Source organism: Salmo salar, chromosome ssa02 (genome assembly GCF_905237065.1).
Source record: "Salmo salar chromosome ssa02, Ssal_v3.1, whole genome shotgun sequence".
NCBI classification, from domain to species: Eukaryota; Metazoa; Chordata; class Actinopteri; order Salmoniformes; family Salmonidae; genus Salmo; species Salmo salar.
Window position 1 is genome coordinate 94,442,149 of NC_059443.1, and position 15,000 is coordinate 94,457,148.

The 15,000-nt window shown below is 45.1% G+C and overlaps 2 protein-coding genes across 2 annotated transcripts in view; one reads left to right on the forward strand and one right to left on the reverse strand.

The window, feature by feature from the left end:
* The window catches only part of LOC106592199 (protein FAM83G), a 21,712-nt gene extending 19,896 nt beyond the window's left edge, over positions 1 to 1,816 (reverse strand). The window contains exon 1 of the mRNA XM_045712521.1: positions 372 to 1,816. Within this exon, the coding sequence (XP_045568477.1) occupies positions 372 to 839 (468 nt within the window). The 5' untranslated portion in view covers positions 840 to 1,816. The remainder of the gene's footprint in view (positions 1 to 371) is intronic.
* The window catches only part of LOC106596553 (sodium/glucose cotransporter 5), a 124,039-nt gene that overhangs the window by 39,642 nt on the left and 69,397 nt on the right, over positions 1 to 15,000 (forward strand). The window contains 1 exon segment of the mRNA XM_045712524.1: positions 5,197 to 5,304. Coding sequence (XP_045568480.1) covers positions 5,197 to 5,304 — 108 coding nt within the window.

A 15,000-nucleotide genomic window follows, 5' to 3' on the forward strand; every position in this document is an offset into this window, starting at 1 on the left:
CTGTCCTGTGTGTAGTCTACCTTCTGAGCCTGTACTATAGTCTATAGTCTGTAGACTGTCCTGTGTGTAGTCTACCTTCTGAGCCTGGGCTATAATCTATAGACTGTTGACTGTCCTGTGTGTAGTCTACCTTCTGAGCCTGGGCTATAGTCTATATACTGTTGACTGTCCTGTGTGTAGTCTACCTTCTGAGCCTGGGCTATAGTCTATAGTCTATATACTGTTGACTGTCCTGTGTGTAGTCTACCTTCTGAGCCTGGGCTATAGTCTATAGTCTATATACTGTTGACTGTCCTGTGTGTAGTCTACCTTCTGAGCCTGGGCTATAGTCTATAGTCTATATACTGTTGACTGTCCTGTGTGTAGTCTACCTTCTGAGCCTGGGCTATAATCTTCCGAACCACTTCCTTGATGTGCGTTTGACCGTCAGCCGGTGGCTGCGTGTGCACGTTGACCCGGGTCACTCCTCGGTACGACGCGGCGTCGGGCCAGCCCAGATCCAGGTCGGGTATCGAACCTTCAGAGCGGTCGGGCCAGTACTGTAACGACAGCGGTCCGTTTCCTCCGTCGTACTCCTTCGCGGACGCGTCGTTCGCTCCCGCCTCGTTCCCGGGCCGGTAGACCTCCGCGTTGCCCTCCAGCTGTAAGAGTTCCGGTTCGGACAGGAAGTGTCGTAGATCGTGGTCACTGAGATAGCTGTTGAAGGCATCTCGTCCACCGGTTAGCAGAACCTCTAAAGCGAGACGTTGGTCCTCGCTGTAGAAGAACTCTGGTTTGGACTCGGTCACTCGCCAGTTGATGTGATGCTCATCTAGACACTGTACCTGAGACAGAGCCATGGTCTCTACACTTGATCAATACCTGACTGATCAAAATCCCGGACGGATCAATAATATATAACCCGATAGATATTACAGAACGGAGTTCAACTGTCTCATGTTGTATTGGTATCCGTGTTTCCCACGACGTGTTTCCCATAAAACACTAAATAAATACAACTTTTCTCCTGGAAAAAACCCGACAGAAACCCGAGACAGACCGACGGGAATATTAACCGGTAGCACCATATAAAAGTACCGCTCGTCCAAGAGAGAGTCGGTGCGTCTCGTCGTGTTGTAAAATAAAACACAATACAATAGAGCGGAAGTAAATTGTTCCAGACTGAATGTGAAATGTCTCTCTTGTGGGATTATCACGGGTTAATATGACAGTGGAGACTCAAAAACACCCCACATCTTCATGTACAAACACGCAGACACAGGTAAACCCGGGATAAATCCTCCGCCACGCCACGCCACGCCACGCCCGTCACACAAGTCCCCGTTCCGGTAGAAGTCCCCGGTCCGGGATGTGTGTTACTCTGAGTCAGACAGCAGCTGTTCTTTAATCCAACCGGATGTCGGTAACTTGTTCAACTATTCTGATGACGAGACTCTTTTTTTAAACAAGTCTCGTCTGTCTGCGGTTTTAAAAAAAACTTTTACAGGGAAAATAAACTCTTCTTGTCCTTTTTTTATGTTTTATTTCTCTCCGTTTTATTTTACTGGAAACGAAACACTTCCTAGATCCCCGTTCCGTTCCGTTCCTCCACAAAACGGGTGAAAGTTGAAGCAGTTTCGAGATAAAAACTCTTGTTCGTTGTTTCTTCCAGAAGTAGTGTTTTCCTTTTTATAAACCCCCAAAACAATTCCGAATATAAAACGACCGGTTAATAATAACGACGGATAAATAACCGCTAATGATCCCCCGTATCGCGGAGAATCTCTAACGTGTCTGTCTGTAATAACTCGGTAACGGAAGCTGTCCTCACCGGGGAGTGGAGGGCGGAGTGTCCGGTTAGTGGGTGAGGAAACCTAGAAACACCATTACCCGGATGTCTGGGTCGTGGCTAGAAGGGATCCAGGTTTTAGTCAGAATTGACGCCTCGATCACACCGACTGTGTTTCAGGATTTCTTTTGTGGTGAGGATTTTTTTTGTTTTCGGTAGAAGTACATTCATTGCCTATGTAACGCTGCGTTTGCCTTGCAGCTTTGCTTAGCAGATGCATTTGTTACGCGTTCTTTGTGGTGCGGACGTTGGATTTATCGGACATACGCGCTTCAAAACGGTTTGACAGAAACGGTAGCAGAAGGTGAATGTTGAACTTTTGTTGCGTCGTTGCATTTTTTTTGCATCAGATTACTGTTGGTGTGATCGAGGCGTTAGGATAATTAACATGGCAGGTTAGGATAATGAACCTGGCAGGTTAAGGTTAGGATAATGAACATGGCAGGTTAGGAAAATTAACCTGGCAGGTTAGGATAATGAACATGGCAGGTTAGGATAATGAACATGGCAGGTTAGGATAAGTAACCTGGCAGGTTAGGATAACAACATGGCAGGTTAGGATAATGAACATGGCAGGTTAAGGTTAGAATAATGAACATGGCAGGTTAGGATAATGAACATGGCAGGTTAGAATAATGAACCTGGCAGGTTAGGATAATTAACATGGCAGGTTAGGATAAATAACCTGGCAGGTTAAGGTTAGGATAATGAACATGGCAGGTTAGGATAATGAACATGGCAGGTTAAGGTTAGAATAATGAACATGGCAGGTTAGGATAATGAACATGGCAGGTTAGGATAATGAACATGGCAGGTTAAGGTTAGAATAATGAACATGGCAGGTTAGGATAATGAACATGGCAGGTTAAGGTTAGGATAACCTGTCCTGTCTGTCCTGTTCTGAATAACAGTAGATAACATCAGCCAGTCTGTCCTGTCTGTCCTGTCTGTCCTGTTCTGAATAACAGTAGAGAACATCAGCCAGTCTGTCCTGTCTGTCCTGTTCTGAATAACAGTAGATAACATCAGCCAGTCTGTCCTGTCTGTCCTGTTCTGAATAACAGTATATAACATCAGCCAGTCTGTCCTGTCTGTCCTGTTCTGAATAACAGTAGATAACATCAGCCAGCTCTGTCCTGTCTGTCCTGTTCTGAATAACAGTAGATAACATCAGCCAGTCTGTCCTGTCTGTCCTGTCTGTCCTGTTCTGAATAACAGGTAGATAACATCAGCCAGGTCTGTCCTGTCTGTCCTGTTCTGAATAACAGGCTGTCTGTCTGTCTGTCTGTCTGTCTGTCTGTCTGTCTGTCTGTCTGTCTGTCTGTCTGTCTGTCTGTCTGTCTCACCCTGGACCTGGTGTCTGTCTGTCTGTCTGTCTGTCTGTCTGTCTGTCTGTCTGTCTGTCTGTCTGTCTGTCTGTCTGTCTGTCTGTCTGTCTGTCTGTCTGTCTGTCTGTCTCACCCTGGACCTGGTGTCTGTCTGTCTGTCTGTCTGTCTGTCTGTCTGTCTGTCTGTCTGTCTGTCTGTCTGTCTGTCTGTCTGTCTGTCTGTCTGTCTGTCTGTCTGTCTGTCTGTCCTTTTCTGAATAACAGTAGACCAGGTTAATGTAATAATTGGGGTGTGTGGATCCAGAGGAGTGTCTGAGTGTGTGTGTGTGTGTGTGTGTGTGTGTGTGTGTGTGTGTGTGTGTGTGTGTGTGTGTGTGTGTGTGTGTGTGTGTGTGTGTGTGTGTGTGTGTGTGTGTGTGTGTGTATAAACCAGGGTAATAATTGGGGTGTGTGGAACCAGAGGAGTTCATCAAGTTCATATTTATATCAAAAACCAGCTTTTTACATTAGCATGTGACGTTCAGAACTAGCATACCCACCACAAACTTCCGGTGAATTTACTAAATTACTCACGATAAACGTTCACAAAAAACATAACAATTATTTTAAGAATTATAGATACAGAACTCCTCTATGCACTCGATATGTCCGATTTTAAAATAGCTTTTCGGTGAAAGCACATTTTACAATATTCTCAGCTGATAGCCCAGCCATCACGGCTAGCCATTTAGACACCGACCAAGTTTAGCCCTGACCAAAATCAGATTTACTATTAGAAAAGTTTGATTACCTTTGATGTTCTTCGTCAGAATGCACTCCCAGGACTTCTACTTCAATAACAAATGTTGGTTTGGTCCAAAATAATCCATAGTTATGTCCAACAGCGGCGTTTTGTTCGTGCGTTCTAGACACTATCCGAATGGGAAATAAGGGTCGTGCGCATGGCGCATTTCGTGACAAAAGATTCATAAATATTTCATTACCGTACTTCGAAGCATGTCAACCGCTGTTTAAAATCAATTTTTATGCCATTTTTCTCGTAAAAAAGCGATAATATTCTGACCGGGAATCTGCGTTTCGGTAAATAGAGGGAAAAACAGAAAGACGGGGGCGGCCAGTGCACACGCCTAAGCCCACTGTCCCCTCATCGGCCATTTGACAAACGCGATAATGTGTTTCAGCCAGGGCTTTGAATTACGTCATTCAGCTTTTTCCCGGGCTCTGAGAGCCCATTGGAGCCGTAGGAAGTGTCACGTAACAGCAGAGATCCTTTGTAATGGATAGAGATGACAAAGAAGGCCAAGAAATGGTCAGACAGGGTACTTCCTGTACAGAATCTTCTCAGGTTTTGGCCTGCCAAATGAGTTCTGTTATACTCACAGACACCATTCAAACAGTTTTAGAAACTTTGGAGTGTTTTCTATCCAAAGCTAATAATTATATCCATATTCTAGTTTCTGGGCAGGAGTAATAATCAGATAAAATCGGGTACGTTTTTTATCCAGCCGTGAAAATACTGCCCCCTAGCCCTAACAGGTTAAACCAGGGTAATAATTGTGTTTTCCAGACTCGGTGGGCTGTGTGGACCCAGAGGAGTGTCTGAGTGTGTGTGTTTGTGTATAAACCAGGGTAATAATTGGGGTGTGTGGACCCAGAGGAGTGTGTGTGTGTGTGTGTGTGTGTGTGTGTGTGTGTGTGTGTGTGTGTGTGTGTGTGTGTGTGTGTGTGTGTGTGTGTGTGTGTGTGTGTGTGTGTGTGTGTGTGTGTGTGTGTGTGTGTGTGTGTGTGTGTGTGTATATAATACCCAGTATAAACCAGGGTAATAATTGGGGTGTGTGGATCCAGAGTGTCTGAGCGTGTGTGTGTGTGTGTATAATACCCAGTATAAACCAGGGTAATAATTGGGGTGTGTGGACCCAGAGTAGTGTTTGAGTGTGTGTGTGTGTGTGTGTGTGTGTGTGTGTGTGTGTGTGTGTGTGTGTGTGTGTGTGTGTGTGTATAATACCCAGTATAAACCAGGGTAATAATTGTGTTTTCCAGACTCGGTGGGCTGTGTGGATGCAGAGGAGTGTCTGAGCGTGTGTGGAGCGGAAGTGGGCTGCTCCAACATCGCCTTCCCCAAACTGGTCATCGAACTCATGCCCAGCGGTGAGTGGGTGGTGTAGAATGTCTCTGGGTGGTGTAGAATGTCTCTGGGTTGTGTAGAATGTATCCTTCATATTTCTGGGTGGTGTACAATGTCTCTGGGTGGTGTAGAATGTATCCGTCATATCTCTGGGTGGTGTAGAATGTCTCTGGGTGGTAAGGAATGTCTCTGGGTGGTGTAGAATGACTCTGGGTGGTGTAGAATGTCTCTGGGTGGTGTGGAATGTCTCCTTCATATCTCTGGGTGGTGTAGAATGTCTCTGGGTGGTGTAGAATGTCTCTGGGTTGTGTAGAATGTATCCGTCATATCTCTGGGTGGTGTAGAATGTCTCTGGGTGGTGTAGAATGTCTTTGGGTGGTGTAGAATGTCTTTGGGTGGTGTAGAATGTCTCTGGGTGGTGTAGAATGTATAAGGGTGGTGTAGAATGTATCCTTCATATTTCTGGGTGGTGTAGAATGACTCTGGGTGGTGTAGAATGTCTCTGGGTGGTGTAGAATGTATCCGTCATATCTCTGGGTGGTGTAGAATGTCTAGGGGTGGTGAAGAATGTCTCTGGGTGGTGTAGAATGTCTCTGGGTGGTGTAGAATGTCTCTGGGTGGTGTAGAATGACTCTGGGTGGTGTAGAATGTCTCTGGGTTGTGTAGAATGTATCCTTCATATTTCTGGGTGGTGTAGAATGTCTCTGGGTGGTGTAGAATGTATCCGTCATATCTCTGGGTGGTGTAGAATGTCTCTGGGTGGTAAGGAATGTCTCTGGGTGGTGTAGAATGACTCTGGGTGGTGTAGAATGTCTCTGGGTGGTGTGGAATGTCTCCTTCATATCTCTGGGTGGTGTAGAATGTCTCTGGGTGGTGTAGAATGTCTCTGGGTTGTGTAGAATGTATCCGTCATATCTCTGGGTGGTGTAGAATGTCTCTGGGTGGTGTAGAATGTCTTTGGGTGGTGTAGAATGTCTCTGGGTGGTGTAGAATGTATAAGGGTGGTGTAGAATGTATCCTTCATATTTCTGGGTGGTGTAGAATGACTCTGGGTGGTGTAGAATGTCTCTGGGTGGTGTAGAATGTATCCGTCATATCTCTGGGTGGTGTAGAATGTCTAGGGGTGGTGAAGAATGTCTCTGGGTGGTGTAGAATGTCTCTGGGTGGTGTAGAATGACTCTGGGTGGTTCTGGGTGGTGTAGAATGTCTCTGGGTGGTGTAGAATGTCTCCTTCATACCTCTGGGTGGTGTAGAATATCTCTGGGTGGTGTAGAATGTCTCTGGGTGGTGTAGAATGTATCCGTCATATCTCTGGGTGGTGTAGAATGTCTCTGGGTGGTAAGGAATGTCTCTGGGTGGTGTAGAATGACTCTGGGTGGTGTAGAATGTCTCTGGGTGGTGTGGAATGTCTCCTTCATATCTCTGGGTGGTGTAGAATGTCTCTGGGTGGTGTAGAATGTCTCTGGGTTGTGTAGAATGTATCCGTCATATCTCTGGGTGGTGTAGAATGTCTCTGGGTGGTGTAGAATGTCTTTGGGTGGTGTAGAATGTCTTTGGGTGGTGTAGAATGTCTCTGGGTGGTGTAGAATGTATAAGGGTGGTGTAGAATGTATCCTTCATATTTCTGGGTGGTGTAGAATGACTCTGGGTGGTGTAGAATGTCTCTGGGTGGTGTAGAATGTATCCGTCATATCTCTGGGTGGTGTAGAATGTCTAGGGGTGGTGAAGAATGTCTCTGGGTGGTGTAGAATGTCTCTGGGTGGTGTAGAATGTCTCTGGGTGGTGTAGAATGACTCTGGGTGGTGTAGAATGTCTCTGGGTTGTGTAGAATGTATCCTTCATATTTCTGGGTGGTGTAGAATGTCTCTGGGTGGTGTAGAATGTATCCGTCATATCTCTGGGTGGTGTAGAATGTCTCTGGGTGGTAAGGAATGTCTCTGGGTGGTGTAGAATGACTCTGGGTGGTGTAGAATGTCTCTGGGTGGTGTGGAATGTCTCCTTCATATCTCTGGGTGGTGTAGAATGTCTCTGGGTGGTGTAGAATGTCTCTGGGTTGTGTAGAATGTATCCGTCATATCTCTGGGTGGTGTAGAATGTCTCTGGGTGGTGTAGAATGTCTTTGGGTGGTGTAGAATGTCTCTGGGTGGTGTAGAATGTATAAGGGTGGTGTAGAATGTATCCTTCATATTTCTGGGTGGTGTAGAATGACTCTGGGTGGTGTAGAATGTCTCTGGGTGGTGTAGAATGTATCCGTCATATCTCTGGGTGGTGTAGAATGTCTAGGGGTGGTGAAGAATGTCTCTGGGTGGTGTAGAATGTCTCTGGGTGGTGTAGAATGACTCTGGGTGGTTCTGGGTGGTGTAGAATGTCTCTGGGTGGTGTAGAATGTCTCCTTCATACCTCTGGGTGGTGTAGAATATCTCTGGGTGGTGTAGAATGTCTCTGGGTGGTGTAGAATGTATCCGTCATATCTCTGGGTGGTGTAGAATGTCTCTGGGTGGTGTAGAATGTCTCTGGGTGGTGTAGAATGTATCCGTCATATCTCTGGGTGGTGTAGAATGTCTCTGGGTGGTGTAGAATGTATCTGGGTGGTGTAGAATGTATCCTTCATGTCTCTGGGTGGTGTAGAATGTATCCTTCATATCTCTGGGTGGGGTAAAATGAATCCGTCATATCTCTGGGTGGTGTAGAATGTATCCGTTATGTCTCTGGGTGGTGTTGAATGTATCCTTCATATCTCTGGTTGGGGTAAAATGAATCCGTCATATCTCTGGGTGGTGTAGAATGTCTCTGGGTGGTGTAGAATTTCTCTGGGTGGTGTAGAATGTCTCCTTCATATCTCTGGGTGGTGTGGAATGTCTCCTTCATATCTCTGGGTGGTGTAGAATGTATCCGTCATATCTCTGGGTGGTTTAGAATGTATCCGTCATATCTCTGGGTGGTGTAGAATGTCTCTGGGTGGTGTAGAATGACTCTGGGTGGTGTAGAATGTATCCTTCATATCTCTGGGTGGTGTAGAATGTATCCGTCATGTCTCTGGGTGGTGTAGAATGTCTCTGGGTGGTGTAGAATGTATCCTTCATATCTCTGGGTGGTGTAGAATGTATCCTTCATGTCTCTGGGTGGTGTAGAATGTATCCTTCATATCTCTGGGTGGTGTAGAATGTATCCTTCATATCTGTGGGTGGTGTAGAATGTTTCTGGGTGGTGTAGAATGTATCCGTCATATCTCTGGGTTGTGTAGAATGTATCCGTCATGTCTCTGGGTGGTGTAGAATGTCTCTGGGTGGTGTAGAATGTATCCTTCATGTCTCAGGGTGGTGTAAAATGTCTCCTTCATGTCTCTGGGTGGTGTAGATTGTATCTGGGTGGTGTAGAATGTATCCGTCATGTCTCTGGGTGGTGTAGAATGTCTCTGGGTGGTGTAGAATGTCTCTGGGTGGTGTAGAATGTATCCGTCATATCTCTTGGTGGTGTAGAATGTATCCTTCATGTCTCTGGGTGGTGTAGAATGTATCCTTCATATCTCTGGATGGTGTAGAATGTATCCGTCATGTCTCTGGGTGGTGTAGAATGTATCCTTCATATCTCTGGGTGGTGTAGAATGTATCCGTCATATCTCTGGGTGGTGTAGAATGTCTCTGGGTGGTGTAGAATCTATCCTTCATGTCTCTGGGTGGTGTAGAATCTATCCTTCATGTCTCTGGGTGGTGTAGAATGTATCCGTCATATCTCTGGGTGGTGTAGATATATCCTTCATATCTCTGGGTGGTGTAGAATGTATCCTTCATATCTCTGGGTGGTGTAGAATGTATCCGTCATATCTCTGGGTGGTGTAGAATGTCTCTGGGTGGTGTAGAATTTCTCTGGGTGGTGTAGAATGTCTCCTTCATATCTCTGGGTGGTGTAGAATGTCTCCTTCATATCTCTGGGTGGTGTAGAATGTATCCGTCATATCTCTGGGTGGTGTAGAATGTCTCTGGGTGGTGTAGAATGTATCCTTCATATCTCTGGGTGGTGTAGAATGTATCCGTCATATCTCTGGGTGGTGTAGAATGTCTCTGGGTGGTGTAGAATGTATCCTTCATATCTCTGGGTGGTGTAGAATGTATCCTTCATGTCTCTGGGTGGTGTAGAATGTATCCTTCATATCTCTGGGTGGTGTAGAATGTATCCGTCATATCTCTGGGTGGTGTAGAATGTCTCTGGGTTGTGTAGAATGTATCCGTCATATCTCTGGGTGGTGCAGAATGTATCCGTCATGTCTCTGGGTGGTGTAGAATGTCTCTGGGTGGTGTTAGAATGTATCCTTCATGTCTCAGGGTGGTGTAAAATGTCTCCTTCATGTCTCTGGGTGGTGTAGAATGTCTCTGTGTGGTGTATAATGTATCCGTCATGTCTCTGGATGGTATAGAATGTCTCTGGGTGGTGTAAAATATCTCTGGGTGGTGTAGAATGTATCCGCCATGTCTCTGGGTGGTGTAGAATGTCTCTGGGTGGTGTAGAATGTATCCTTCATGTCGCAGGGTGGTGTAAAATGTGTCCTTCATGTCTCTGGGTGGTGTAGAATGTATCTGTCATGTCTCTGGGTGGTGTGGAATGTCTCTGGGTGGTGTAGAATGTATCTGTCATTTCTCTGGGTGGTGTAGAATGTATCCTTCATGTCTCTGGGTGGTGTTGAATGTATCCGTCATATCTCTGGGTGGTGTAGAATGTATCCGTCATGTCTCTGAGTGGTGTAGAATGTATCCTTCATATCTCTGGGTGGTGTAGAATGTATCCGTCATATCTCTGGGTGGTGTTGAATGTCTCTGGGTGGTGTAGAATGTATCCTTCATGTCTCTGTGTGGTGTAGAATGTATCCGTCATGTCTCTGGGTGGTGTAGAATGTATCTGTCATGTCTCTGGGTGGTGTAGAATGTATCCTTCATATCTCTGGGTGGTGTAGAATGTATCCTTCATATCTCTGGGTGGTGTAGAATGTATCCTTCATATCTCTGGGTCGTGTAGAATGTATCCTTCATATCTCTGGGTGCTGTAGAATGTATCCGGTCATATCTCTGGGTGGTGTAGAATGTATCCTTTATGTCTCTGGGTGGTGTAGAATGTATCCTTCTTATCTCTGGGTGGTGTAGATTGTATCCTTCATGTCTCTTGGTGGTGTAGAATGTATCCTTCATGTCTCTGGGTGGTGTAGAATGTATCCTTCATGTCTCTGGGTGGTGTAGAATGTCTCTGGGTGGTGTAAAATGTCTCTGGGTGGTGTAGAATGTATCCTTCATGTCTCTGGGTGGTGTAGAATCTATCCGTCATGTCTCTGGGTGGTGTATAATGTATCCTTCATATCTCTGGGTGGTGTAGAATGTATCCGTCATATCTCTGGGTGGTGTAGAATGTATCCTTCATATCTCTGGGTGGTGTAGAATGTATCCTTCATATCTCTGGGTGGTGTAGAATGTATCCGTCATATCTCTGGGTGGTGTAGAATGTATCCTTCATGTCTCTGGGTGGTGTAGAATGTATCCTTCATATCTCTGGGTGGTGTAGATTGTATCCTTCATGTCTCTTGGTGGTGTAGAATGTATCCTTCATGTCTCTGGGTGGTGTAGAATGTATCCTTCATGTCTCTGGGTGGTGTAGAATGTCTCTGGGTGGTGTAAAATGTCTCTGGGTGGTGTAGAATGTATCCTTCATGTCTCTGGGTGGTGTAGAATGTATCCTTCATATCTCTGGGTGGTGTAGAATGTATCCGTCATGTCTCTGGGTGGTGTAGAATGTATCCTTCATATCTCTGGGTGGTGTAGAATGTATCCTTCATATCTCTGGGTGGTGTAGAATGAATCCGTCATATCTCTGGGTGGTGTAGAATGTATCCGTCATGTCTCTGGGTGGTGTAGAATGTCTCTGGGTGGTGTAGAATGTATCCTTCATGTCTCAGGGTGGTGTAAAATGTCTCCTTCATGTCTCTGGGTGGTGTAGATTGTATCTGGGTGGTGTAGAATGTATCCGTCATGTCTCTGGGTGGTGTAGAATGTCTCTGGGTGGTGTAGAATGTCTCTGGGTGGTGTAGAATGTATCCGTCATATCTCTTGGTGGTGTAGAATGTATCCTTCATGTCTCTGGGTGGTGTAGAATGTATCCTTCATATCTCTGGATGGTGTAGAATGTATCCGTCATGTCTCTGGGTGGTGTAGAATGTATCCTTCATATCTCTGGGTGGTGTAGAATGTATCCGTCATATCTCTGGGTGGTGTAGAATGTCTCTGGGTGGTGTAGAATCTATCCTTCATGTCTCTGGGTGGTGTAGAATCTATCCTTCATGTCTCTGGGTGGTGTAGAATGTATCCGTCATATCTCTGGGTGGTGTAGATATATCCTTCATATCTCTGGGTGGTGTAGAATGTATCCTTCATATCTCTGGGTGGTGTAGAATGTATCCGTCATATCTCTGGGTGGTGTAGAATGTCTCTGGGTGGTGTAGAATTTCTCTGGGTGGTGTAGAATGTCTCCTTCATATCTCTGGGTGGTGTAGAATGTCTCCTTCATATCTCTGGGTGGTGTAGAATGTATCCGTCATATCTCTGGGTGGTGTAGAATGTCTCTGGGTGGTGTAGAATGTATCCTTCATATCTCTGGGTGGTGTAGAATGTATCCGTCATATCTCTGGGTGGTGTAGAATGTCTCTGGGTGGTGTAGAATGTATCCTTCATATCTCTGGGTGGTGTAGAATGTATCCTTCATGTCTCTGGGTGGTGTAGAATGTATCCTTCATATCTCTGGGTGGTGTAGAATGTATCCGTCATATCTCTGGGTGGTGTAGAATGTCTCTGGGTTGTGTAGAATGTATCCGTCATATCTCTGGGTGGTGCAGAATGTATCCGTCATGTCTCTGGGTGGTGTAGAATGTCTCTGGGTGGTGTTAGAATGTATCCTTCATGTCTCAGGGTGGTGTAAAATGTCTCCTTCATGTCTCTGGGTGGTGTAGAATGTCTCTGGGTGGTGTATAATGTATCCGTCATGTCTCTGGGTGGTATAGAATGTCTCTGGGTGGTGTAAAATATCTCTGGGTGGTGTAGAATGTATCCGCCATGTCTCTGGGTGGTGTAGAATGTCTCTGGGTGGTGTAGAATGTATCCTTCATGTCTCAGGGTGGTGTAAAATGTGTCCTTCATGTCTCTGGGTGGTGTAGAATGTATCTGTCATGTCTCTGGGTGGTGTGGAATGTCTCTGGGTGGTGTAGAATGTATCTGTCATTTCTCTGGGTGGTGTAGAATGTATCCTTCATGTCTCTGGGTGGTGTTGAATGTATCCGTCATATCTCTGGGTGGTGTAGAATGTATCCGTCATGTCTCTGAGTGGTGTAGAATGTATCCTTCATATCTCTGGGTGGTGTAGAATGTATCCGTCATATCTCTGGGTGGTGTTGAATGTCTCTGGGTGGTGTAGAATGTATCCTTCATGTCTCTGTGTGGTGTAGAATGTATCCGTCATGTCTCTGGGTGGTGTAGAATGTATCTGTCATGTCTCTGGGTGGTGTAGAATGTATCCTTCATATCTCTGGGTGGTGTATAATGTATCCTTCATATCTCTGGGTGGTGTAGAATGTATCCTTCATATCTCTGGGTCGTGTAGAATGTATCCTTCATATCTCTGGGTGCTGTAGAATGTATCCGTCATATCTCTGGGTGGTGTAGAATGTATCCTTTATGTCTCTGGGTGGTGTAGAATGTATCCTTCTTATCTCTGGGTGGTGTAGATTGTATCCTTCATGTCTCTTGGTGGTGTAGAATGTATCCTTCATGTCTCTGGGTGGTGTAGAATGTATCCTTCATGTCTCTGGGTGGTGTAGAATGTCTCTGGGTGGTGTAAAATGTCTCTGGGTGGTATAGAATGTATCCTTCATGTCTCTGGGTGGTGTAGAATCTATCCGTCATGTCTCTGGGTGGTGTATAATGTATCCTTCATATCTCTGGGTGGTGTAGAATGTATCCGTCATATCTCTGGGTGGTGTAGAATGTATCCTTCATATCTCTGGGTGGTGTAGAATGTATCCTTCATATCTCTGGGTGGTGTAGAATGTATCCGTCATATCTCTGGGTGGTGTAGAATGTATCCTTCATGTCTCTGGGTGGTGTAGAATGTATCCTTCATATCTCTGGGTGGTGTAGATTGTATCCTTCATGTCTCTTGGTGGTGTAGAATGTATCCTTCATGTCTCTGGGTGGTGTAGAATGTATCCTTCATGTCTCTGGGTGGTGTAGAATGTCTCTGGGTGGTGTAAAATGTCTCTGGGTGGTGTAGAATGTATCCTTCATGTCTCTGGGTGGTGTAGAATGTATCCTTCATATCTCTGGGTGGTGTAGAATGTATCCGTCATGTCTCTGGGTGGTGTAGAATGTATCCTTCATATCTCTGGGTGGTGTAGAATGTATCCTTCATATCTCTGGGTGGTGTAGAATGAATCCGTCATATCTCTGGGTGGTGTAGAATGTATCCTTCATGTCTCTGGGTGGTGTAGAATGTATCCTTCTTATCTCTGGGTGGTGTAGAATGTATCCGTCATATCTCTGGGTGGTGTAGAATGTATCCATCATATCTCTGGGTGGTGTAGAATGTTTCCATCATGTCTCTGGGTGGTGTAGAATGTATATTATATTATTTTATACTGCAGTTAGAAGTGAATCAGCTCCTATGGTTTTATACTGCAGTTAGTAGTGAATCTAGTGAATCAGCTCCTAAGGTTTTATACTGCAGTTAGAAGTGAATCAAGTGAATCAGCTCCTATGGTTTTATACAGCAGTTAGAAGTGAATCAAGTGAATCAGCTCATATGGTTTTATTCTGTAGTTAGAAGTGAATCAAGCCAATCAGCGCCTATGGCTTTATACTGCAGTTAGAAGTGAATCAAGTGAATCAGCTCCTATGGTTTTATACTGCAGTTAGAAGTGAATCAAGTGAATCAGCTCCTATGGTTTTATACTGCAATTAGAAGTGAATCAAGTGCATGAGCTCCTATGGTTTTATACTGCAGTTAGAAGGAATCAAGTGAATCAGTTCCTATGGTTTATACTTCAGTTAGAAGGAATCAAGTGAATCAGCTCCTATGGTTTTATACTGCAGTTAGAAGTGAATCAAGTGAATCAGCTCCTATGTTTTTATTTTGCAGTTAGAAGTGAATCAAGTGAATCAGCTCCTATGGTTTTATACAGCAGTTAGAAGTGAATCAAGTGAATCAGCTCCTGTGGTTTTATACTGCAGTTAGAAGGAATCAAGTGAATCAGCTCCTATGGTTTTTCACTGCAGTTAGAAGTGAATCAAGTGAATCAGCTCCTATGGTGGTGTTGGCTAGAATTGGAATAGACAATACCCTGGAGTTGGCTTGAACTGGAATAGACAATACCCTGCGGTTGGCTTGAACTGGAATAGACAATACCCTGGGGTTGGCTTGAACTGGAATAGACAATTCCATGGGGTTGGCTTGAACTGGAATAGACAATACAATGGGGTTGGCTTGAACTGGAATAGACAATTCCATGGGGTTGGCTTGAACTGGAATAGACAATACCGTGGGGTTGGCTTGAACTGGAATAGACAATACCATGGGGTTGGTTTGAACTGGAATAGACAATACCATGGGGTTGGCTTGAACTGGAATAGACAATACCGTGGGGTTGGCTTGAACTGGAATAGACAATACCGTGAGGTTGGCTTGAACTGGAA